A 25,480-nucleotide genomic window follows, 5' to 3' on the forward strand; every position below is an offset into this window, starting at 1 on the left:
GGCTGTTGCCAGTCCGCAGCTGTGCTGCTTTCAGAGGTACTTCTTTATCTACTGGGATCCATGGCCTTGGTCATGCAGCTAGGTTCCCTGCACAGTATCTACAGCCTCAGCTCTTTTTTTTCAGAATACAGCTGAACTCTGCATACTCATTTTAGATACAGCCAAAGTTTGCTGTTAAGTACTTTGGTTTTGAATTTGTATTTTTTCTTCCTAGAGTACCAGTTGCTGCTGTACCCTGGAGTGCTTGTGTAGGTCAGGTGAGGCTTGATGGAGCAGACTGTTCTCTTTTGCCAGCCACAAAACCACTGTGTTTGAATTAAATGAATGAATAAGCTAGAATGCTTGATTGCACAGTCTTTCAGGAAAAAAAGTGAAATGCTCACAGTGCTCCAAGACAGGCTGTTGGCTGTTCTGTGCTGCTCCTTTAGTCATACAGCTGAGCAGCGTTAAGCATTTACGTTTCTGTTAATTTTGGTTTGATCCATGTAATGTTCATCTGAGGATGCAGATAAATGCTGATGAAACTATTTTCCATCCACATGTAGCCATGCAGAGCAGGTAGAAGTCAGTGATCGCAGGGCCAGCTGGCTTTTGTGTTTGCTGTCCCCAAACATGCATAATTGCCATAGGCAAACACACTTTGGAGAGAAGAGGTCCATGGCCATGAGCAGCTGTTCTACCAGATATATGTTCCTAGCTTATTGCCAGATAATGACACAAGTGCTAAAACATCTCCTGAAGTGTTATGGCCTGCCTTGGGGCTTTAGTTTCCTGACCATGCAGCTCAGACACCTGCTACAACATGCTAAACCAAGCTAACTTACTGTTCTACGAAAAGCAGAGCAGAAGGAGTAATTAACATGCAACTTGTTTTTTCCCCCAAAATGAACTTAGCATCAGTTCAGAAACAGTCCCACACTAGGAGGCTTTCTTTGAGCCTTGGATTAGTCACATCAGAAGAGGAAGCCTGGGCAGTGGAGTCCACTGGGCAGCTGCACAGCCAGCTGAAGAGGAAGGTAGCAGGAGAGAGACTCAATGCTGTAAATCCTTGTATGCAAGGGTTGGGGGTAATTCTGCATTCCCTGCATGACTCTGAGGTGAACCAAAGCATGCTTCAGTACAGGGAGAAAACTGTAGCAGAGACACAAATGCAAATGTTTTTGCTGTTCAGACATTCATCTGTATTATTCTCTTGTTGAAAGTCAACAAGGATTGATTTAGAAACTCTTTCAAAATCTGCCTCTCTGCTTCAATTATCAGTGTTTTCATGAGGTGGTGGCTTGAAGAAGAGGCCCATTGTCCTACTAGGGAAGTCAGCAGAGGTTCTGTAAGCCAATGGCTGGTCCACCACAGGGCCTGCTTCTGGAGAGAGTAACCTGCAAAATGTGCCTACACTGCCACTTTGGTTTACACCTTAGCTCATTCCTGACCATGTGCCTGCACTCATACTATTTTACTGCAACTGTCTCTGGTATGAGCTGCCTAGCTCCTTTCATCAGCAAATGCTCAGCAAGGCTTGCAACCTCAGGCAGCCGCAGCCATGCCCTGCTGAATGCAATGCCCACCCTTAGCATCACCCTCTATAAACGTTTTCTCAGGCTGTTACATAACTCTCCTGTTATTTTGGGCACTCTGAAAGAAAAGCAAAGCAAAACAAAAAATGGCAATGTCTCAAGGCAGCAGAATGTCAACCTTGGCCGAGGGAAGACTCGAACCAAGTGCTTGCAGAGCAGACACAGCCACCCCACTCCAGAAGATCTATAACACCTACATTGTATATCGCATATGTGGTATAGACATGAACCACTCTGTATCAGCTGTCCCATGGCTGTCTTCATGTCCTGTCCACAAAGACAATATATGCATTGCCAAAATTCACCATTGCTTAACCCAACACAAAACTCTAGCTGAAAGGATGCAGTCATTGTGAGGGAGCCAGTTTGGGGCTCTGGAGCAGTAGTCAGTGTTAGGTTGAAGAACCTACCTAAAGTATGTCTTGAAGACATATGTGGTTGCAGTCAGATTTTCCCATGAATTTCTGTTCTTACAACAGGACTAAAAGGTCTGCCTGCCCCTGGCCTTCAAGTCAGCAGGGAAGGAGGATATATGGAAGATAAACCATACTCAGCCTGGTGGTGGTTCACATAAGAATCTTCCCTGCATTTCTTTTTCCAAAAATATTTGTCTTAGCTCTGTTATCCCATTTGGCAGATCCTGCATGCTCATTTGTCCTGTAGATGGAGATTAATGAGAACTCTAAGTCAGGAACTTGTTACTCTAATGAGTCTTTAATATAATAATTTGCATAATTTGAGAGGTAAACATATCCATTTCAAACAATGACTATGGAAGTTACAGATAATAACGGTATTGTCAAATTATCCAGAAGGAACATAGATCTATGGTTCTCATTGAATCTAGACAGAACTGGGTTTCACATGTCAGTCAAGCATAACACAGCAGGGTTCAGTTCCTGACTGCCATTAAAATCGTGACTTTAGGATAACAAATTTCATATTCCATAGTTTTAAAATGTTTTCAACATTTTCTTTAGTTTTCTTTTAATAGTTACCTATGTAAAAAGCACTCCTAACTAGAGAAGTGCAGTGAGAAATGCAACTCAGTTATAAAGAAATGTACAAAATGGCTGTGTTTCCATTTTCATATTGCAACGCCTTGAAGATAATATTTCAGCTCTAAAATCTCAGTAAAGAAAGGATAATATCCCATTTCATTCATTAAATCCTCAAAAGTTTCCTGTCCATGTATAGTATTTATTGATTCAGAGAAAAACTATAGAATTTATGTATTTTATAGAGTTTTCTGTGTCATGTGGAAAGTAAACTTCTTACACCAGAATGGCTGGAAACAGATTTTCTAAATCCATGTTTATGAACCAAAACAAAAGAGTCTTAATAATCATCTGTACTTCATGCTTACATTTGGCAGATGGTTGAAAGAAATGTTAAGGTGCTTGATATTTGCTGGCCAAGTCATGTTTTTATCCAGGAGCCCTGCTGTGACTTAAAGAGTGTAATTTTAAGACTCCAACTTTGAAAACTCTAGTTATGCTAGTGGAAATTTTGTCCATGGAAAAGTCTTACTGGTCCTAAGTAGCTGTTATTTAACCTTTTTTTTTTTTGAGTAGTAATGATTGGCTTAAAAGAGACTTTTTAAAAACAGCAACCTAAAATCTTACATTAGACGTGCAAACACAGGTTCTGGATGCACTAAAATGTCTCTCACTGGCTTGCTTCATTTTTCTCTTTAGCACGTTTGCTAAAGAAACACAATTTTGCTCTTAGCTCTAATATAAACACAGTTTGTGTGCAAGGTTGTTCTGATCTGATGTATTGTGTTTATACTTTCATAGGAGACAACCATGTTGATTTTTGTAGTTGATATTGAAGAAAACTAGCCTCATGTTTTTGCTCAGTTAGGGCTGTAAGAATTCATTAATTTCTGTGAAGAGTTACACAGTGGCTGTTCAATGAGCCATGCCTAACAAAGCAATAAGGTTTAATTACCCCAGCCTAATCTGACAGCTTGGTGTTGGCACACTATCTGTTAGCACAGCTGGCTAGTGATGCATGTATGCATATGAAATAAAGATCACTCCTTGCAAGTTTTCTTTGCTTTTCAAGTATTGTGTGGTTGAATTCTTGCAATTTCAAGTTGTCTTCTCATACAAACTTTGCTTCCCCTCATCCAATTTAAAAACAGGTCTCAGTTAATAAGATTAACATGTTCTTCGTTTTAAGTTTTGGTAGAGGCTGTTTTCAAGCTAAACATTGGCAATGCCTATACGAAATTCATATTCCAGTTGTTTGGCTATGTCAAAAGTTTGGATCACCCAAGAAACCACAATCTATATGGCCAAGCCCCCAAGCCTGTAATATCTCCAACATGTACCACTGTGTCAGGATGCAAAAGCCCTGAGTACAGTGCAGAGCTAGGCTTCTCAAGGTGGCATTAGGCCTGCACAGAGATAGTCACAGTTTTAAGTTTACAGCATCTTCATTTATACTTTAAAAATGAGACCTTTTCTTTTGTTCACATGTCGTTTGTAGTACAAGCACAAGATCAGGAAATTGCCTTACATGGATTTCCAAACCCAAAACTCTAAGCCAAGTTTTCCTCATTTTTTGCTACAGACAATTTAACCTACAGTTGCAATCAATAAGGACCACTGAATAGTAAGAGGACAAGAACTAAACCTATGTTCAGCAGTTCCTGGCTAATGCAGCCTCCCTGTGCCTCCCAGCAAAATTCAGCAGGGCTTTGTGAACATCCTGCATGGAGAGTGGGCAAATTTCATAAGAACAGAGATTGGACAGTGGAAGTGTGAGGGGAAGTCCCTGATGCAGTGACTCCCTGGTGCAATTGCATCTGAGGAAACCCAGCCCAGGGGCTGGAAAGAGACCTAGTGGAGAGAGGAGAACTGGAAATGGCAGAAAGAGACTGAAGTAGAAAAGAGAGGTGTGCTGTGCTCCTCTAACAAAACATGTGCATCCACTCAGTAATAAAATCCTGTTCAAATTCTGTCCAGCTGTGTTGTCCAATGGTTTCTTGCAGCAACCTTATAATCAATCAATATGGCAGAGAAATATTAAAACTTGGGGATCATAATCAGACATTAAAACATTATATTTCTGAAACTGTCCCTCCGTACAACATATTTTACTTTTAAAGAAAACACAGTCAACAAGTGTGACAGTGTGTTTTCCCCACAGGTTTTTGCCCCTCTGCAACAGAATCTTAGAATCAAAATCTAGGTTGGAAGGAACCTCCAGAGGTCATCTAGTCCAACCCTCTGCTCAAAACATGCCTACTTAGATCAGGTTCCTCAGGGACATGCCTCCAAGGACGAGGATTTCACAATGTCTCTGGGCAATCTCTTCCAGTATTTAACTGCCACATGGTAAAAATATGTTCCTAATTAGAATTTTCTACATTCAAACTGTTCATTGATCTTCTCTTCAGTTTCTGCCAGCTTCAGCAACATACATCTCTCTGTCATCGTCCAGAAACTTGTGGGCTGTCATTTACAGTCAGGGCACTGCATTTGCTCAGCTGGACCTTTCTTAGCAGTAATTGAAAGAAAACCTCCATGGATCTCCTGCTCTTCTCTCTCTGTCAGGTGAGGTCTTTGGGTAGCCAACTCCACATGGATGCTTTGCCCCCCCAGGAGAACATTGCAAAGGCAGTAGAAAGGTTCAAAGGAGAGAATAAAATGTTCTTCTCACCTTCCTCTGCCATGACCTGCTTGTAAAACCTAAATGTGAAGTCAGCGTTGCTGCTGGCTACCTTGAGATGAGCCAGGTTTCAACTACACTGCTGCTTTCCAGGTGATGTTTAGGTAATTTACAGCTCTCAATCAGTACTGTTCACTGGGGTGACCAGTTAATATGTGGGAGTGAAACCTAATCACACAGTGGACTTCTTGTTTGCTGGCTGTCATTTACAAGATCGTGAGGAATGGAATTGACATCTGCGTAAGAAAGTATTGTGAAAATTACCCATGTCTCCATAGAATGCCATCAATTTGTTACAGAGGTTAATTTATGCTAGTTCAGATCTATGACTGAACTCAAAGACCAGCATGCAAACAATGAGAAAAAAGGGTTTTAATTAATGTCTTTGAAGTAGTTTCTAAAGAAAGACTGGAACACCCATTAAATCCACAGAGTGCCAAAAATAATTCTTCGTTTTGCCCACAGAAATGAGATACAAGGCTTTGGTCTCAGTGGTTAGTTCAGTGTTGCCAAACTCCATGAATACTGAAGTGTTTAGAGAGGCTGTTTTCCCCTTAAACTTCTTTTGACCTTTCATCATCTTCCCCCACCCAAATTTCACCTCCATCCAAAGCACACATGTCACGTTCAACTGGAAAGCTTTGGGAAGAAAACAGAGCTGGATTTCTTGGGGCATCATGGGAAGAACATTTTGGGGATCAATGTCAGTAAAAAATAAACTAGATAAACATAGTCTTTACTGTTAAAAAATGAAAAGATGGGACATATCAGACTCCTCTGACTGCCTCTGAACTAATTTGCTCTTTTAATTTTGCTATGCTGAACTAAATGAAGATGGATATCTGTGATGCCTTCATTTGTACAGCAACACAACTACAGAAATGATTTTTTTTTTAAAGAAGCAAGAATTAAAACTATGTGTGTTTACCCCAACTGTGTATTTGTCCTCCTCTTTTTCTTCATTGCTTTTTAGTGCAGAAAATGAATTATTTCTTTAAGGAGCCTCCACATGTTATACTATCCAAAAACTGTCCAAAAAGTGAGTCACCTCAGATTGGAATAGTGCTGAGTTTCGTTTATGATTCATAGGACTTTATGGAATGAGTTGGATGAAAATGGGTCTAAACTAAACACTGGGTTTAACTCCGCTGTACCAGATCTACAAAATCATAAAGAGAGAGGTAACCATCACCCCATCGAGCTTGGCAGGGAGCAGTCTTTGAGCAGATACTGAGGTGGCAATTGCTGGCAGTTAGAACAGATATAAATATGTCTCAGAAGAGAAACTCCATTTGCTGCAGTGCTCTTAAACTGCTACATGGCTTGGTGCAAGGAGAGCCCCATGTACTTCCAAAATAAGGAAGAAGGAGCAAGAAGTGATTGTGTCACATCAGCTGCCAGCTCCTACACATGAGCTTGCCTTGGAGAAAGAAGTTCAGGAAACCTGCCCCAAAGACTCAAGGACATGCAAAAACTGGAGTCAAAAGTTTAAACCCAAAACCTTATATATGCCGTACAGTACATAAATAAAAGACAATGCAAATGGAGGTGTCACATAAAAATGACACAGGAGTGGAAAGTTAACAGAAGGGCAGAATCTTTATTCGGAATGTTTCCAAGTTTTAAAGCTTTAAGGACCTTATGTGGCCAGTGTGTGAGGGGCAAACCCCAGACAACATTTGGACTCCAAGCAATGGAGAAGCAATGGTGCAGTTGCACTTGCATGAGTCTGAGCTTGTGCCCTGTAACTAAACAACATCTAACTGACAGAGGTGAAAAGTTCAGTGTTAAATCTTCTTCCCTACAATCATTTCCCTTGATTCTCTTTCCATTGGCATCACTTTCTGGCTTATTTATGCCAAAAGCTTTAACATCTGTTAATTAAGTTCCAGTCGAGCCTTACAAAGACTCAAAGTTTACATTGCATGGTGGCCTGTCCAGACAGATGAGTTAATTAGCCCCAGTGTACTGCCAGGCTGCTCTTGCTTCCCTGCTTCCCTGTCTCATGGCAGCTGCAAGAGGGACCTCAGCTTGTGCCTCTGCCTCTCGCAGCACAACGTGGACATCTCAGCCACATTGGTAATTCCCCTCTCCCTCCCACCTGCTCCCCATGGACTTCTGCCTTTTTTCAGGGAAGAGCAGTGCTCCTCAAGACATGACATGTTTCTTCACAGAATCTCCAAGAACATTTCTATTTTCTCACCATTTCACAAGAGCAGCTATTTTCATGGTCCTTGTTTTGCAGAGAGGTGATTCCCTTTATCACCACTGTCAAACCCACTCTTTTATGCAGGTGAAATAAGAAACTGTACCATAAGTAACACAGGCAACACGGGATCTAATACAATTGTTATCTCATATTCACACCACTTTCAAGATGCCCCCTTAGCCAAGGTGTCTTCTACCCTTTGCTTCTATTGCTTGCACTCCACACAGCATAAGACAACTGGATAAGAAGGTAAAACCATCCTGGAGGCTGTAAATCAGCTTCTGAGGAAGGTCTCTTCCTTTTCCTCTTTTGTTTAATGCAGGCATCTAGTGGTTTAGGTGCTTTTAGAGGTATTGTGATAAAAGTCTGAGATGTATTTTTCAATTAACCCATAACAGACTCTTGCAGGTCCATTTAAACTGCAGAAATCTTATAAGAAATGTCAAAGTCAGCTACCCAGAGGGAATGAGAAACATGAAGAATGGAATGGAAAGCCAACAGCTTCAGCTAGAGTATGCTTTGCTTATGGAGCCATCCATTTGTGATGGACAGTATAAACCTACTTCTTTCCCAGCCCTTTTCCCCAGGCTGAAATGGTTTACAACTGAAATTGTTCCTGAGTTATGATATTGTTTCTGGCTTACAGCAATCTTAGATTTCTGGACGTGGAAGCATGCGGCTATTCCTGGAAATGTGAAGTAGGACGAGCTAGTGAGATGTTCTGACAGCTCTGTGACTTCAACCTCTGAGGCCAAAGTCTAGAAGCAGTTCTCAGAAATCAAACTGGTCCTCAGGAAAAGCATCCTGTGAATCTTTATCTGGAAGAAAGCTGCAGCCGAAGCCTGGAACCACGCAAGCTTCAGCATGCACAGGAGGGAAGTTTCAAACAAGAAAGTAAGGGAGTGAAAGGCAACAGTACTTCCAGTGAGTGGCTTGCCTGTGTGCATCAGCATCTAATTATCAAAATACTGTACTGTCTTCATATGTATTTTCCCAATAGGAAATAAATGTCATGCTATATGTAAGACAAAGATGACCAAACCATGTTGTGATTGAAGAGGAGATATACAACTCTTTGCCAAGCCTTTGCAGGAGTCAAATAACCACAGACCTTCCATTCTTCCCTGCAGGTATTTTTTCTCCTGGCCAAATGACAGAGCACAAGCCAGGAATCTAATATATAGCAGAATTACTGAGTTAACATTATGGCTGTCCATTAAAAAGGCTTGGAAATGTTTGAGTGAAATGCATTCATTTGTTTTGGTCTGACTTTTGCAGTCTCCTAGCAGCCACTGGTACAATTAAATACACTCCATTCCAGAAAACATTTTCTAGATCCATTACAACAATGAAACTGTTGATGCCTTCAGACCCCCCATTCTGAGCCCCAGCCATACCTCACATAGGTGATTATGCTGATGGTAACTCCATCTGACATATGCCAGGGGTATGCATGTCGTATTTGGGGATACCAACGCTCTGTAAAGGCTGCAGGAGAGAACTGCCTCGAGCAATACATCTCTCACAAGGGCTTCCTGAACCTAGGTCTTAGTGTGATTAGCTGGTGATGGACGCTGGCTATGTGGATCTCGGCCACAGCACCTTCATAGCTGCCAAGTTCCTGGTGGCAATAGAAGCTAGGTTTTCAGCACTGAATAATCAGCAAGTTCTTTGAGAGATGAGAAATTCACATAGTATTGCCCAGGAATATCTGTTAATTACTAATTGTGTGACAATTGCTAGACTCTCTGAGTACATAATGAAATGCATGACATCTGATTTTGAGAAACTGGACACCCCCAAGTGGTGGGTCTGTGATATGAACAGTACTATTTTCCTGCAGGGATAACACTTTTCCCATTAAGATAATGATGTGGGTGCACTGATCAATGAAGACCACAAGGAAAGGCATGCTGTCATTAAGGGACACTCTTACCTCAACATTCCTGAAGTATCAGGGGGTCAATCCCCACCAGAACTTTGTAAACCTTGCTAAAATTTTTCTTTATCATTATGTCCTAAGAATGACATGCAGAAAGAACTGTATCATACAGTACAAGAACATGATAGGTTATTCAGTATCAAGAAAATACTAACAAGATGTGACCATTTAGTTATGTATTAGAAAACAAATTAAAAGGTGATTACTTTGCAAAGGACTTAAATTATGGTATGGTTCTATGAGATCTCCTGTTTGATGAGGATACACTGGCATCAGAGCTACGCACCTCAGCTTTGTCAGGAATTTTTCCCATTAAGCAGCCTGTGCCTTCTACCATTGTCAAAATATGGGCTCTTATTTGTGCTTACGTTTAACAGAGCATTAGTAGGTCTTTCCAGCAGAAAAGCAGAATTTGCTTTTCAGCCCATGACCTTTAAGGCTGTTGCTTATGTTATATGCCTTTAGTTTCTTCTTAGCAGATGCTGCACAGCACTGGGAACAATGACAGACCTGCGCATTGGCGCTAACCACTGGCTCTTTGAAATATGTTATTTTCCTTGATTTACTTCAAGCCTATTATTTCCCTCTCTGCCCCTACACCCATATACACTTTGCTTCTTTTTGCTTGTTCCTTCTTTTATGATCTTTAGCACTACTCAAAATTGCTGCTAATTTTCTTCCAATGTCTTTTGAACTTCACGTAGTTTGTAGGTAGAGCTTAAATCTATCTCCACCATGGATTAATCCTGGTTTCTGAGCTCTTTATTTATGCTTTTAGACTTTGTTTCACTTCTGTAGATAACTCCTTCCTAGTTATGACAACAAACACACAGTTTACTGCTATTCCCACAATGCTTGTTTTCCTTTTCTCCTTATTTCAGAGAGCTGCTCAGTGTGTGCTTTCCAAAGCTTCTGCTGTGCTTGCAATTCTTCTTCTATGGCTGTTAACCTAAAACAGTCTTTACAGAAGACTACTTTCAGCCTTACCATCACAGATTTCTCTTAGGGTCCACACAGGCAGTGCTGAGGCTGCAGCTCCTGAGCACACATGGTTGCATGCACTGCCAGATCAGGTTTGTGTGTAGGCTTCAGTGCAGGCTGGGTTAGAAGATGTCCTTTGCACTTTGTCCCTCTGGTGGTGCATCAGGTCAGCTCCATCCTCCAGCAACTTCACTGCATTGAAGGGGCATGCCACAGTACTTGCACACAGCAGCAGAAACTCTTGACTAGCTAGGAAGAAAGTCTGTTGCACTGAAGGCTTCTTGGTCATGAAAGTTACAGTCAGCAAACACACCAAGAAAGAAAAATCCAGGAAAGAAGAAGCAAAAACCCAGCAGACTGAAAGAAACACTGTCCTGAACAAACCAAGACTGCACTGGATTTGTGACAACCTTAAGGTCACTCAGGTTACTCTGTCACTCAGGTTAACCTGAGTTTTGGGGAGTTCTGCAATCCTTCTGCACTCATTAGTTACCACACGAATTTGCTCTCTGCTGCACATTTCCAGTGATGGGAGTTCCCTGATTTCTGTCAAAATAGAAAGAAAACCAAGCAAGACACATGTATATGGTCCCTACTCCCATTTGAGGATGATTCCCTACCAACAATAGGTTCTTGATATTTTTTAGTTACCCATTTCTTAATTCAGCTTGATTTTTCTCCACCTGCTTTCAAATAAATTAAGCAACAAGGTTACCTCTCAAAGTGAGATCTGATTGGCAAAATATTGTTTAGATATTTTTTTCCTACTAACAAACAGAGACTATTGATCTGAGGTCTGTGAGGAACAACAAACATAATGTCTCTTGGTATTCGCCTGCAGAGTCATTTGTCTTTGCAAAGCTGGACTTTGGCATACCGTCCTGAATTAGCCCTGAGATTTGCCAAGAACTTTTAAATGATCTTCTGTAGAATCAGCTTATCTGTATTACATCAAGACCAAGTCCTTATATGTTTAGAGGTATGAAGCCAACTGTTTGTTACTAAATATTGAACAGACTAAATAGTTATGAGTAGGAAACTTTTGTCATTGGTTTACATGATTTTGGGGAGGGCTTTGAGAGTGGATGTCAAGTGTTACATGGCTGGCAGATAGACATGGAAAGGTTCTTATATTCCTTATTGGTATACTTACAGCTACAATTTACTAATACTGACAGCATTAATTAAATATCAAAGAAAATAAAGATCCCCAAACCAATCAAGATAATCCTATTTTAGAAATAGTCACCATAATTTTTGAGTTATATTTTTCACAGACACTTTAAGAGACTGAAGTCTGAAAAGTTGTCATTTATATTTTACTTTTTTTCTACTGGTTTCAGATATTCTATAGCAAAAGATTTAATCAATCTGTAATTTAAGAGCTTTCATTGGCCTTCTATATTTTAATAAAACATGCTAAGGTGTTTAAAAAATTAAATAAAAAATAATAAAATAATTTGAATATTTACTGATTTGTGTTTCTTTCCTTTCATAACTGTACAACTATCTAGTGTAGCTAGTATGTTAAAATCCTATCAATTGTGTCACTATAAAACAACACAATAGCAATAAGTTAGACTCAAGAAACCTCAAGTGAAAAGGTACAAATGTCAAGTCACAGTATGTTTTTACTCTGTAACAGTAACCCACAGTTAATATTTAGAAAGGTGACTTCTCAAATATTACCTGCATTTGGATGTGTGTCTATGACAGTTTAAAGCACGTTAACAGTCCCTAGGAAAGCTCTGCTGTTCCTACTGAAGAAATACAAACTCTCTGGTGTTAAATTTTTTCATTCCTCCTCTTTTCTACCACAGTCTGACAAGTCTAGCTGGAAAGTGTGATAGTGAAGGCAGTGTCAGTAGGAGAAAAGAGAAATGACAGTGACAACAAATCCATAAAAAGGAAACTGATGCTATGTCATGGACTGCTCCACCAGACTGTTATGTCAGGGCATTGGCAATAATAGCTATACTGGTAAGGTAAAACAGAAAGTCTTTTTGCTGATATGGCTTCCTTCCTTAGTAGGATAAACATTATTTGTAAAGCAAAAACAACCTTCTTGTCTTCATGAGGAGGGCTTCCACTGAGGAGACAGAGGGAGGCAAGCTACAACAGCTGCACTCAGCAACCCTTTACATTGGCGTGTCCTCCAGTGTCCCAGTCACTGATCCTGCAGCTTCATGCCATACTTGGTTAAAAACCAAAGAAATTAATGGCAATTGACTCCAATATTAAGGGAATCTGCATTTAAGACTAGTCATCAAAGGTTAGTGGATTAAACAGACAGGACTTGTACCTCCCACCTCCTTTTCCCCATTTCCCTTTTGCTCTCCCGTACACACGCCATGAGTGTACAGCAATAGCTACATCATCCGGAGACTTTAAACCATCTCAAATACCCCACAGGAGCATGTCAGGACGCGTTTCTTACAAAACCGGTGAAAAGTGACTTGTATTTCGTTAACGCTACAAGCTATACCTGGCTGTAGACTGATGGGGAATACCAGTGACTTTTGGACAAGGAAAAATAGTTTTTGTGTTTTAAGGGGTTAATAACGTATATAAGGACAATGGTTGAAAGACGAGCACTAGTATGTAGTGGTATGTACACATAAATGTTTTGCCGGATCACAGGAATTTAGACACCAATGTGCATAAATGTATGTCCTCTGGTCAATCAGTCATTTTTCAGAGGGTTTACGATTTTCCCTATGAAGAGGATGGTGCGGGTGTATTTATCCAGAATCACCAGGAGAAAGGGCCTGTTGAATCTGACTCGAGGCGGATGAGGAAAATCGCCAGATCTCCAGGTAACCTCCTTCACCGTGGCCCCCGCTGCTTCAGTGCCATTCTCATGAACATTTAGCACTGCTCTGTGGATCACCTGCAAGCACACAAAGCAAAACAACCTCCAGCTGACAACCTGGCAAGAAGAGAGCAGCCAGCCACCCTCCCCTCTCTTGCGAAAGAGAGCGCTGCTGGGGGCAAGACCCGGCAGCACGAGCCTCTGGGAAGGTCATTACCAGCAGCTTCCCTTCCCACCGCAGCGCATCAGACCACTCCTGCTACCGCTACCTCCTGCATGCATGTGCAGAGAGTAACCCTCAAACAGCAGACAGCCAAAGAGCGCTCACGATGACTGATGGCAAAAAACTCGGGAAGCAAAGAAACCTGGTAATTTAGCCTAGACTTAGTTTTGCCTTTGGCAGCTTCATGTATTATTGTGAATTTACCCTATCATCTAGCTGAAAAAAATAACTTTTTGAGAGCACTAGAAGGGCAGGAATAACAGCCTTTTGCCCTCTGTAGGCGGGATTAGAGGAAATTTTACAAAGCTAATGTGCTACCTTTAGATAATTTTGTTCGGTAGCCAAAAGAACATTTAATTATATGTATGCCTTCTTCCTCTTCCTCGAACCGTGTATGTATAACCCCTTGTAAGCATGTTTGGCTTCAGGTTTAGGAAAGATAGGGCTTGCTTTGCCTCCAGACTGGAAGCTGTTGATGACTGAGTGATGCTTCAGAGAGACTGGGATAAGTTTTTCACGGGATATTAATGTCAGGTTTCTGGGAACAGACAAATGTTGTGGTCGCTGTGTTTCATGTGCTGACTTACTTTTGAAACCGTCAGTCCAGGCTCCTCAGTAATCCCTGACAGATCAGCTTGTTCAGTGAACAGATCAATCATACCCACTTTTTTGACTATCCTTTTCACATCATAGGTACCAGAAATAGAAAATTTTGGAATGTGCAGGTGTATTTTTCTGTAACAAATAACACAAATAGGGACAAATTGTCATCTAAGTAACACTCCTCAATGGCTTCACTATAGTGACAATTCACATTTATTTTTCTAAATGTTAAAAGTCTGCTCTCAGTGTTCAGGTAGCACTTCTGACCAGGTTAGCTATCTAACATGGAGGGTTGGAGCAGAATGAGCCCATGTTATCCTCTGCCTCCACAGTGGGGTTCAAGGAGTAGAGTGGAAGACACAACTATAGCAACTCTGTGGCAAACAGAGCTACTACTGCCAGGTAGCTTTTTTTTTTTTTTTTTTTTTTCCAAAAGATCATAGCTAGCTGTCCTAAGGCTGTTTGAATATACAGCAGGGCCTGGGCCACCACAGAAATAGCTGCAGTAATGGTGAATGAATAACATTTCTGCTTTTACATACAATGCCCTCAACACCCTAACACCCAATACCTCAGAAATAGCTACTCCATTGTAGTTTCACAATGCCCATATGAAACAAGGGTCTTTTAACTTCGTCATGGTGCTAAGCAACTTGTGGCTGAGCTCAAGAAGGATCCCAAGTTCAATGCCCTATTCGTTCACTACCCACAGCTCTTTTTCATTTTCCAACCAAGAAAAGGGAAGTCCTGCACAGAGAGGGACCATTAAGTGAATAGGGTTCAGTAAAATAACCTGGCCTTTAATGTTTTGTCTTGGTGAGATAAACACTACTAATCTATAACTTGGTCACCTCTCACCTTAGCAAAAACACTTACCTGTCTTGGAGGAACTTTTCCCATTTAGACACAGTCCTTTTCAAGAGAGCATCTTCCACCTGCTTCATCTTCCCTTCGTCAGGCAAAACAAATAATGCTGCAGCATTTCCATTGTAAGGTATCTGAACCAGCCAACAGGACAGCTCTTCATCAAAGTAATTTCTGTAGTAATCCTTTCGATACATCATGTCAACTTTTACAGATGTTTTCTGATCCACAAAAAAATCCTCCTGTTTTGTATATGAAGTACTGAAGGGTTTCTTCCAGTGGGCTTGTGACAAAAAGAAAAATAATTCAGTGGAATACAAAGAGGAATGGTCATGGTGAATAAAACAGAATCTAGTCCCACAGCCTTCCTTTGATTAGAACAAATATCTTTTTCAAGTTACTGCACCCTCAGGTATTACAGCATTGCAGATTTCCCCCCCCGTCCCCCAAGTGCTTGAAGACAATTAAAGACAGATAATACTGAAAACACCATCTTTTACTAGAGCATGAGTCTGTAATCTCATTAAAGAATTTACCAAACTCAACAAAGATATTTGTTAAAAATTCCAGTCTTTCACTCAACCAGGTGAGAACACAAACTTTTATACTGACAACAAATATACATGGTTTTACAGGAATATTTTCCAGATACTGAACATAGTTTCCTCCATTTAAAATATTTAAACTACAGTTTCTCTCTCTTAGGTTTTCATTGCCTGTAATAAGCAGTAGGCATCTAAGTTACAGCCTTCGCACCCTTTGATATTTCTTACCTTTAAAGAAGACATAGTTAACAAGAACCATTGCAGTGAGAGGATCAAGGTTTTCCACTAGTTTAACAATTTTCCCATTTGTCTTTTCCTCAATGTGACTGTTGATCTGATTCTCAGCACCAGAGGAGTTGTTAAAGTCAGTAGAAAAGACTTCAGATTCATAAAAGCTTTTGACATCATCCAAGAACTTCTGTAGTGGTTTTAGCGTCTCTTCTATAAAAAGGGCATTGCCCAGGCTCAGCTGGAGCTCACTGTCTGAACGGTTCAGCATGTGGAGGAGCTGGCAAAAACCTTCATGTATTTCCTGCTCCTGAGTCTTTTTCAGGTTAAAGGCAAGCCCTTCCAGAATCTGCGTCAGCGTCGCTGACTTGGCACCAAGTGCCAGCATTGCAAAGGAAGCAGAGATACTTATGGGTGAAAAGAAAATATTTTGATCGGTTGCTTCGGATGTGACCAGCTTGTAAAATGAAAATGCAAAGTCAGCATTGCTGGGAACTAGTTTGACAAAGGTTTTGTTCTTAACTGGATAAACTCCTTCCCCGTGAGATCTGCGTCCTGGGTCATATGTCCCTTTAGGATCATCCTGCTTATTGCGGTAACGAGGATGCTGATTACACTGGGCAACAGTGTACAAACCAGCCAGCAATAAACACAAGGAGAAGGTGGGCTTCATTTTCCTTTTAACCGTTTCTGGAAAAGAGATAGACACACAAAACACAGCATGGAAATTAATTTATTCATGCTGTGTGCTCCAGCCAAGTAAAATGAGGCTCTCAGAACACACCTGTTCTCCAAAATCCCACACTTGGATATTTCATGTTCCTGATGCATGCCAGTGATCCCCAGAGAGAATATGCCTCCTGATACAATATTTGTGTAATCAAGTACTCTCTCAAAAGAGGTAATTTTGATCATACTAACTTTTAAAAATAGAGTAGGACTGAATTTTTAAAAATTTGCAAATAACTGGAAGCTTATGACCTTTTCCCCAGAGTAACTGGTAGAAGTTGTTTTTGTACTCAGTACTGCAGGATGGCTACCGCAGCCCTGTTAGTCGTCCTCAATTCATCAAATAATTAGAGAATTAAACTAATAAATTAAGAATTAAACTAAATAACACTGTGTTAAACAAAAATGTGATATAAACACAGACCATACTGTCTAGGACCAAAACTACAAAATACTTTTACAGTTTCTTAAAAGATAAAATATTGGATCACTGTGGTAGCAAACTCTATAGGCATCTCTATTGTTTCCAAAACAAATGTTTATTTAATTATGTGAAATATCTTCTTCACTAGCAGCCAGTTCTTGCTGGGTTTTGGCATGTTTTGATTTTTTGCATAACGGGTATATCCCTTTGTAACATGTAAAAAGGCGGCCTTCCCAGGCAACAACATAATCCCCCAAAATGAAATGTCCAAATGATCCAGGGGAAAACTGAAAGGATACTTACAGTGCTACAAAAAGGATCTTGCTGTGTACATCTGCTCTTGTCTGCTCCTTCTTCTCTTCAGTACCATTGAACAAGATTAAGCAGAGCACTCCCGTTAATCATTAATTAGTTCAAATAAAATTTGCCAGTAAGGATGCACAGCAAGCAGTAATGACGCTAGAAACTCTGAACACTTTGTCCAACCCAGACACAAGCTAACAGTGCTGGGTGGTGGGGCTGCGGACGAGAGGGAGCGGAGCAGCGACTATATCTCCTGCTGCTTCCATGCTTGTGGATTGACACAAGCCTGCTGCTGTGGGTGCCTGGCAGGAGAGCCATATCCTTTGTGGCTGGAGCCGAACGCTGTGACTTCGTGTGAAAGTCACCCCTTGCCTGGGTCTGGCTGTGGGGGACGAAGCCGCCAGCACAGCTCACCAGGGAGTGCAGCCTCCCTTCCAGACCATCCCTCTTAGCTTGGTCCTGGGGGACCGATACATGGGACAGGGACACTGCCAGAGTCATAACCTCTCTGTCAGGATTTCAAAACAGGGTAAGCTACCTTTGGATTTAGAAAGCCCTTCTGCCTTACTGTATACCTCAGTCACAACCTTTGACACCACGTTTAATGGTTTTGGGTCTTTTCCTAAGGGGAGCAGACTGTATGTGATTGGTGAACGGTCTCTAGAGTTCTTTAGAGAATAACATGTGACATTACCACTCTAGTGAGATGTTTCCAGTCAATACAGCTGTTCCCTCATTGCTGTTGGCCATTGCCTGTGACTGGGTATTTGGAGAGTTGGTAAAGAGTTTTCTCCTGACTTTTTAGAAAATACACAACAAAAATACCGCCACTAAGAAACAACACTTCCATTGGACAGTTCCAGAGACTGGCTGCAAAGGGAGACATGTGGCCAGTGAATACCTTGTTTCCTCAGGTTAGTCTTCTGTGTCATATTTAACTGAAAAGGACCCCACCAGCACACAAAACAGGCTGCCAAATCACCTTTCAACCAGTGCTGAAGAAGACATGCTGGCATCGCTGGATGGTATTCAGAGTTGAACATCATATATGGACAGACCACTCAAGGACAAACTATTAATTTTTTAACAGATCTGGCTGCTCCTGTGGCACTCCTCTCCATTGTATAGGATGGTTTTGTCATTGCCACTTAATAGTTATAGTATCATGTATCATTCCCATAATGTAGATGCAAAACATACAGTCTGCATCCTGTTGATTCCACATTGCCCGAACACCCCAAGAGGCTGATGGCAACCATCATATTTCGAAGTGAGGGTAATATCCAAAATCTGTAAATCACTGAACCATTGCTGAGTAACTACAAGTGGATTATGAACTGTCAAAGAATAGCCAGCAATGCATGTGGTCACTAGCCTATTAGAGCTTATAAAACAGTGACTAAGATTTACAGGATGGAAAACAGGAACTTAAGCATTTCCAGTCTAGCAGGCTCTGTAAACTCATACCAATAATCCTAAATCTTCATTAATAGAGATCAGCTTGTCTATTAGCAGTGAGCCAGAAAAGAGATAAATGGAGGGATGGCCTGAAGGATGACTCCTTTTTAAGTAGAGATGTATGTAAGGACACAGATACCAACACAGATGGTCTTAGCTCATCCTGGCACTGCAATAATGTTGAGATTTTTCACCTGTAGTCCAAGTTCAGGACCTGTAAGGGAACTCTGAAAGGCAATCAAGAAATGCAAGCCAGTATGTGTCCCCTTGGATTCATTCCTCTTACCATTGCATTTATCCTTGGAGCACCGAAACAGAGCTATTCCCTGTAAGACTGCATGTTACTGAATGTCACTGGTATACAGTTCAAGGAGGATCTTTAAACTCTGCTATGCAGTTGATGATGCTTGTTCATACCTAGTTTTCCATCAAGGGGAAAGACATTGGGAAGGCACCACAGCTAGGAGGGACAACACACGGCCTGCTGGAAATGCTGCCTCACATTACCAAAGCTTCAGGGAAGAAATGGTTGCAGCTCTGAGGATTAAGCAACCATCTTACAGAGTGGAGGAAGGGAAGGTGGGGATGAGAGCTGGTAGGCAAGTGCCTGGAGAAGGTCACGAGGAGGAAAGAGAGGGCAGCTGTTAGTACAGGACAGAAACACAGGAGCCATTAGAATATATCCAGTCTCAGAAGTGAGACAAGAGACCAGGACTTTGAGTGTCTCTACAGCTGTGTCATTAAATCGCTTGCAAAACATGTCATACCTATTCCCATTATTACAGCCGTTTTTTTTACATCAAGGCTGGACAGTTTTACTTCTGGTATTTCCTAAAGACTGAACATTTGGCCTTACAACCACAATACTCTGCTAATGTCCTTCTTTGGGATATAACAGACAGTTTTGTACCCTCAGTCTCAGTCTGTTACCAGAATCTCGCAGCTGCAATGAAATGCTGTGGTATATCTTACCTTTAAAGAAAAACCTAGATATACATAACCTCTGCTAAGAATCAAAGTTCTTTCTACTTTGTTCATTATTCCTTGTTATTTTCTTCACTGTCTAACCAAAGGTATGTTTATCAGCCTCAGAGATTCTGAAAGCTGGGTCTGTTTCAGGCTACCTTCTGATGCTATCTAAAACCACATAAAGCAGGAAATGTTTATGTTGCTTGTAATAGCAAAAACACATTTATTGTGGTCTATAGCTCGAAGAGCATTGTGGGACTATGATTTACAGCTTGACTACATCAGGCGATAGCAATTCAGTGATGCCATGTTGCCCAGCAAGTAGCTAATGCCTCCAGAGGACTTCCTTTTCCAGGTTCCACTATGCCAAAAAACTAGATATATAAAAGATAATGCACATAATTCCTCCCTTACCTTCCAATACAGCCAACGCTTATTCTTTTCTGTTTTCGGGGGTTTCTTGCTTTTATAGCTTTACATTTTATTTCCTTTTGTCATATAATTTTCTACCTTGCCAAGATATTAGAGGGGGAGAATTTAAAAAAAATGAAATCTCCCACTAATTAAAAATTTCAATGTGCTGGAAAAATGGAGCATACTTTCTCAGCAATGTTAAACTTTGGGTTTTATACTGACAACTTGTATACAGTTTCCTAGAATTACACTAACTGGTCATATTGACAGTAAGTTCTCCTAAAGGACTGTCGTGGTTTAACCCCAGCCAGCAACTCAGTCCCACCCAGCCGCTCGCTCACTCCCCCACAGTGGGATGAGGGAGAGAATCAGAAGAGTAAAAGTGAGAAAACTCATGGGCTGAGTTAAAGACAGTTTAATAGGGAAAGCAAAAGCTGTGCACGCAAGCAAAGCAAAACAAGGAATTCATTCACTCCTTCCCATGGGCAGGCAGGTGTTCAGCCATCTCCAGGAAAGCAGGGCTCCATCACGCATAATGGTGACTTGGGAAGACAAACGCCATCACTCCGAACGTCCCCCCCCTTCCTTCTTTCCCAGCTTTACATGCTGAGCATGACGTCATATGGTGTGGAATATCCCTTGGGTCAGTTGGGGTCAGCTGTCCCGGCTGTGTCCCCTCCCAGCTTCTTGTGCACCCCCAGCCCACTCGCTGGTGGGGTGGGGTGAGAAGCAGGAAAGGCCTTGACTCTGTGTAAGCACTGCTCAGCAATAACGAAAATATCCCTGTGTTATATCAAGGCTGTTTCCAGCACAAATCCAAAACGCAGCCCCATACTAGCTACTATGAAGAAAATTAACTCTATCCCAGCCAAAACCAGCACAAGGACCAACCCAGAAGATGCTTCTCATTTTCCATTAACTCTGCCCTGCATTTTAATTTGCATTTCTCCATCAGGGAACCCAGATTTGCTTGTTCCTTCATGCAGGTTTTGCTTCATCTGTCTTCAAGAAATTAATTCTTCATGTAGAAATCTTGATAATTGAATTTTAAATATAAAAGTTGAGGAAAAGTAAACACAAAAGTGTAATCCAAAAGGTTTTTGTCATGTGGATGTGGCCTGCTCATGTGTGTGCTTTGTTACTTACTGCTGAACCATATGCAGGAGAATGTCAACTGGCAGATGTTCTTATCAAATACAAACTTCAAAAGGAATACAGTGTAAATTATGAAGATACTAATTTTTTTTGGACTGTATTGGTGAAGAATTTCACCACCTTCTTGGAAAAGAGCATTACTATAGATGAGGGCCTGTGCCAGGAGGGAGAACTATGTAATACATAGCAGAGAACGCTGGCCAGGTCAACACACACGTCCCTCTCTGCAAGCTCCCAAGCATCTGGCTCCTGAGCAGGAGCACCAAGCTATGTCAGGTGTCAAAATGCCACACATGAGGTGTTCCACACCTCTGAATGGGAGCACACTGGTGGGGAGCTGCATTTAGGGGCCTAAAGGCAATACTGGAAAGGGAACTGTACCTTCTTCTCCCCAATTTCAAACCAAAGCTCTTGTCCCGTGCTTGTCTCATATGGCTGCATAATCAAGCAGCAAAACAGGGCAGGGCACACCATTTTCTTTTTGAACTCAGCAGTGCTAATCTTTTGCTTACTAACCCAGTGACTGGAACACTTGATCACTTGATCTGGATACAAGATGCTCAGTTCTTACAAACCATTCAACCTGAGATAATCAGACCCAAATCGTCCACTTGGCAGAGGAATAGCTCATCTTCAGGCTGCAAGAGGCCGATGAGAAAGTGAAGGGAAAGACAATTCCCAGCCTTCCTTCTGAGGATCTTCTGCTTAAAAATTGAATAAAATATAAAAACTACTTATGTGACGTGTGTAGATAATTGTGTGTGGATAATTGTGTGTGTTTTTATCTACCTGTGAAAGACATATAATATTTATGTATGTAAATACACACACACCTATAGGTATTCGTAGTACTAGAGAAAGATCCACTAGTATGATGTGTTAACCTAATAATGCAAGCACAAGCCTGGGAGATAGGAAACTTAGGTTTCCCTCCAAGAATAATTCAAATAGAAGAAGAAACAAAGGCTCTAGGAATTGTTTTTGAATGTGATACCTGACTGCACAAGGTGTGCAAGTGTTATTAATTCTAGTCATATGAGTAGTGTGTGAGTAGTTCCGCTAAAGATAAACATTATCTTTGCTAAATCAGAACCTGTGGCAATAATTAATGCGTTATGATTTGAATTGAAAAAAAACCTGAAGAAATGCTATCTCGAATTAATTATGATGTTTTGATAACATAACAATAACTTAAAAAAAAATTTTAAGAGCTTTGAAGAATTACACATTTACTAGATTTTATATGCAGAAATTCCCACAATGTTTTAAACCATTTTTTGCTAAAAGCTAGTAAAAATTAGATTTTTTTCCATCTTGATATGAAGTGATGTAAAAATATTTTATTTACCAAGATTTTGTTGAAAAACCTGAAAATCACTGTCAAGTGTAAATGAAAGGAAAACAACCATAGTATATTAAAAGTAAGGCAATGAAATAAGTTGATTAGGCTGTAAATGCCCAGGCTGAGAGACATTAACTCTTTCAGAGAATCTGTCATCAGAACAGAATATGCTATTAGTTGTCACTGTTTTATTATTTTATTTTTAGTTAGATGTAGACTCCTTCCAGCAAGCTGTGGTGAGGCAGAAACTCCTGTCTTTACCTGATCTTGAAGTATTATGATGGTTTAGTAGCCAGCACCTCTATAGGCAAACTATCCTACCATTGACTTCAGTAGCAGCCAACTAATAAACTGGTGTGAAGAAATTAATGAGATTAAAAATCTGAGCCTATCCCTCTGTTCTAGTCTAATGCAGATAAAGAGCACAATGTCAATGCATGGTACTGATTCACAGCACACATGAAATTTTCATAGTACAAACATTAATGACCTTTTTTTTTTCAAACTGCACTCCTACAGAAAAGAAAATAATTTAAAACTGACTCAGAGGAAACATGGTGGCACTCACTACACTCTGATAGAGACAAGACAAAGCAGAATACTTAACTGTTTGGTAAGCAGTGGAGTTATTAAAGCCTGGTTTACTAAGGATTTATGGCTTCCCTCACCACAATAACCACAGATTTACTCCACAGCATCCAGGATGACTCCTACCAGGCAGGGGAGCAAGGCTGGGGCTGGGGCTGGGGCTGGGGCTGGGGCTGGGGCTGGGGCTGGGGCTGGGGCTGGGGCTGGGGCTCCCTGCCACATGCTCATTGCCTGCTGCGACCAGCAGAATTTAAAGCAGCTGAGTCCTGCCTGCCTTCCCCACAGCAGGCACAAACTTGGATTTCACTGATTTTCACAGAGTAGCATAATGGTTTTTCAATCTCCCATCTCTCTGTTAAACCTGACTGAAATTTGCCAATAAGCTGCAGTGTTATGGAGGGTAACTAAGAGAAGACAAATGGCTACAAACATGAAAATTTGATGCCATTTACTTTGGAAACCAAGCTGGTTGTTTTATTTTCTTTGCGTTTGAGGTTAAATGAGTCACACTTTCTCAGCTTTCACAGTTTGTGTGACTCCATTTCTCACTAGCTATCATGAATATTTTCATTATCCTTACATTTACTTATGAAAAAAAACAATTTATTATATATTACCTTTTAATAATGATGTATGTCCATTTTCATCATCATTAGCTTTTCTTTTATGTCCTCTCCAGGAAGAGCTTGTAGACAGTCCAACACCTGATGGAGTGATTTAGCAGTACAAGATGGATGAAGAGTAGGTTTGGTAAATGCTAAAACTGTTTTACAATATTTTATAACCAGACTGGATGTTCCAGATCACCATATATTTCAACTGAGATTCTGTGTCATTCATTGGAGGAGAGAACTTTAAAAATCAATTTCTAAAAGCATAATGCTCCTGAATCTAAGCTTTACTCTAGTTACCTGATAAAACCTACTGAAGAACTGTGATAAAATTGGTTTGAGCAAATATTCAGTTAGCAAATCCAGCAAGTCTATGTAAAAGCATGGCATCTAAAAGACATTTGATTAGATGAAGTAACAGTGGCTGGGAAGCATCACGATCTAGAATCCACCTTGGTAAAGCAGACAGGCTATACCTCCATATGTAATCAATCTGGAGCAGAGCAGCCCAGCAGTCCTTCAAACTTAAATTATTGTCTGATTCTAAGTGAGACACTTTGAGCCTTGAACTAGAGTCCTGCAGAAGCACTTTTCCAAAGTTTGTCCACGTGTGAACAGTGAATTACAGAACAGGAAAATGATGAAATTATGCATCTTTGACCTATTGTTCATTGTATGCTTTGGACTGAAAGTGGTTTGCTTACCAAAGAGATGCAGCTGACCTAAGTTTCCACTGCTTTACACTCACTACAAAAGCTACAGTTATGGATAGATAGCACTAAGCATTCACTTTGCCCATGCAGAAATACATTTCTAAGATAGAGGCACCTGTTGATAGGTTAGATTTATCTCGGGCCAGTGCCTATGTAGTGGGAGAAGGACACAACACATTGCTTTCTGCAGCTCATAACAGGGAGTCTGTCCATTGCACCTGGGTAAACACGGGTCTTTTCTGACCTTTCCTATTATATTAGTTTACATGTTCCCTCAATAAGAAAAGCCTGAGGTTGGCAGTGCAAAAAATGGTTGAGAGCTCAAGAACTTCTATTTATTCTCCTTGGGCTGGGGCTGAACACTCTCCCCAGAAAGTGCTCTCAGCCCAGGTTTGTCATGCAGGGGAATACCAGGAGGAGGTGCATGAGGAACAAGTACTGGGCTGGTACACCTTTGGGGTTCCAGGATCTGCTGTGTGCAGAACCATCTCCTTTTATTGGCTTTGAATATGGCTCCTACATGCTTCGAGTGATGGTCTGTAGCTTTGGAATTAGAAAGATGGTAAACATTCAGTCTCCATTAACCCAATCTGTGCCACAAATAGTTTTTGCCTTCTTTATTCCATCTAAATTGTCACTTTTCCAGGCTGAAGATCTCTCACCTCAAACAGGAGCTTTTCCAGACCTTTGATTAACCTTACCACCCTTTTCTAGAGATTTTCCAGTTCTCATTTATCCTTTCTGTTATTACAGGACCAGAACTACATGCTCTAATCCAGGTGTGGATGATCCAGAGATTTAGACAGCGGCACAATGTTCTTATCTGATTCACTCTCTTTTTTTTCCTAATAATTTCTGATATTTAATATGCCTCCTTCCCCACTACTGAGCTGATCTGTACATGAACTACCTACCATAACACCAAACCCTTACTCCTGAGTGACAGCAGTCAGTTCAGGTACAGCATTTCACCAGTCCTGCAGCTAAAACATAACAAGAAAATCAAAATCCCCACTGACACAGCAACAGCAAGCCAGAAAGCTTCTTTTCTTTCTGTTTTCAAAATGAGACAGAATTTGTCATGTCCATTCCTTGATTTTACCAGAAGATGG

The 25,480-nt window shown here is 40.9% G+C and overlaps 1 protein-coding gene across 1 annotated transcript; it reads right to left on the reverse strand.

Annotated features, from left to right (window-relative positions):
- Positions 1–13,070: 13,070 nt before the first annotated feature.
- LOC140652955 (alpha-1-antitrypsin-like) lies at positions 13,071–24,174 on the reverse strand. The gene is made up of 6 exons (XM_072864439.1): positions 24,132–24,174; positions 23,662–23,748; positions 15,663–16,352; positions 14,902–15,172; positions 14,010–14,157; positions 13,071–13,277 (listed from the first exon to the last, which is right to left on the reverse strand). Exons 3-6 carry the CDS (start codon positions 16,333–16,335, stop codon positions 13,071–13,073), a joined length of 1,299 nt encoding a protein of 432 aa, XP_072720540.1. The 5' UTR covers positions 16,336–16,352; positions 23,662–23,748; positions 24,132–24,174.
- Between the last annotated feature and the right edge of the window lie 1,306 nt (positions 24,175–25,480).

This window comes from Ciconia boyciana, chromosome 6 (genome assembly GCF_034638445.1).
Source record: "Ciconia boyciana chromosome 6, ASM3463844v1, whole genome shotgun sequence".
NCBI classification, from domain to species: domain Eukaryota; kingdom Metazoa; phylum Chordata; class Aves; order Ciconiiformes; family Ciconiidae; genus Ciconia; species Ciconia boyciana.

Excerpts from the sequence above, each read along its gene's own strand:
- LOC140652955 (XM_072864439.1), bottom strand. The coding sequence starts at position 16,335 with ATGAAGCCCACCTTCTCCTTGTGTTTATTGCTGGCTGGTTTGTACACT. Across the intron at positions 15,173-15,662 it reads TAACTATGTCTTCTTTAAAG|CCCACTGGAAGAAACCCTTC; the intron begins GTAAGAAATATC and ends TTTTGTCACAAG. Across the intron at positions 13,278-14,009 it reads CTGGACTGACGGTTTCAAAA|GTGATCCACAGAGCAGTGCT; the intron begins GTAAGTCAGCAC and ends GTGTGCTTGCAG.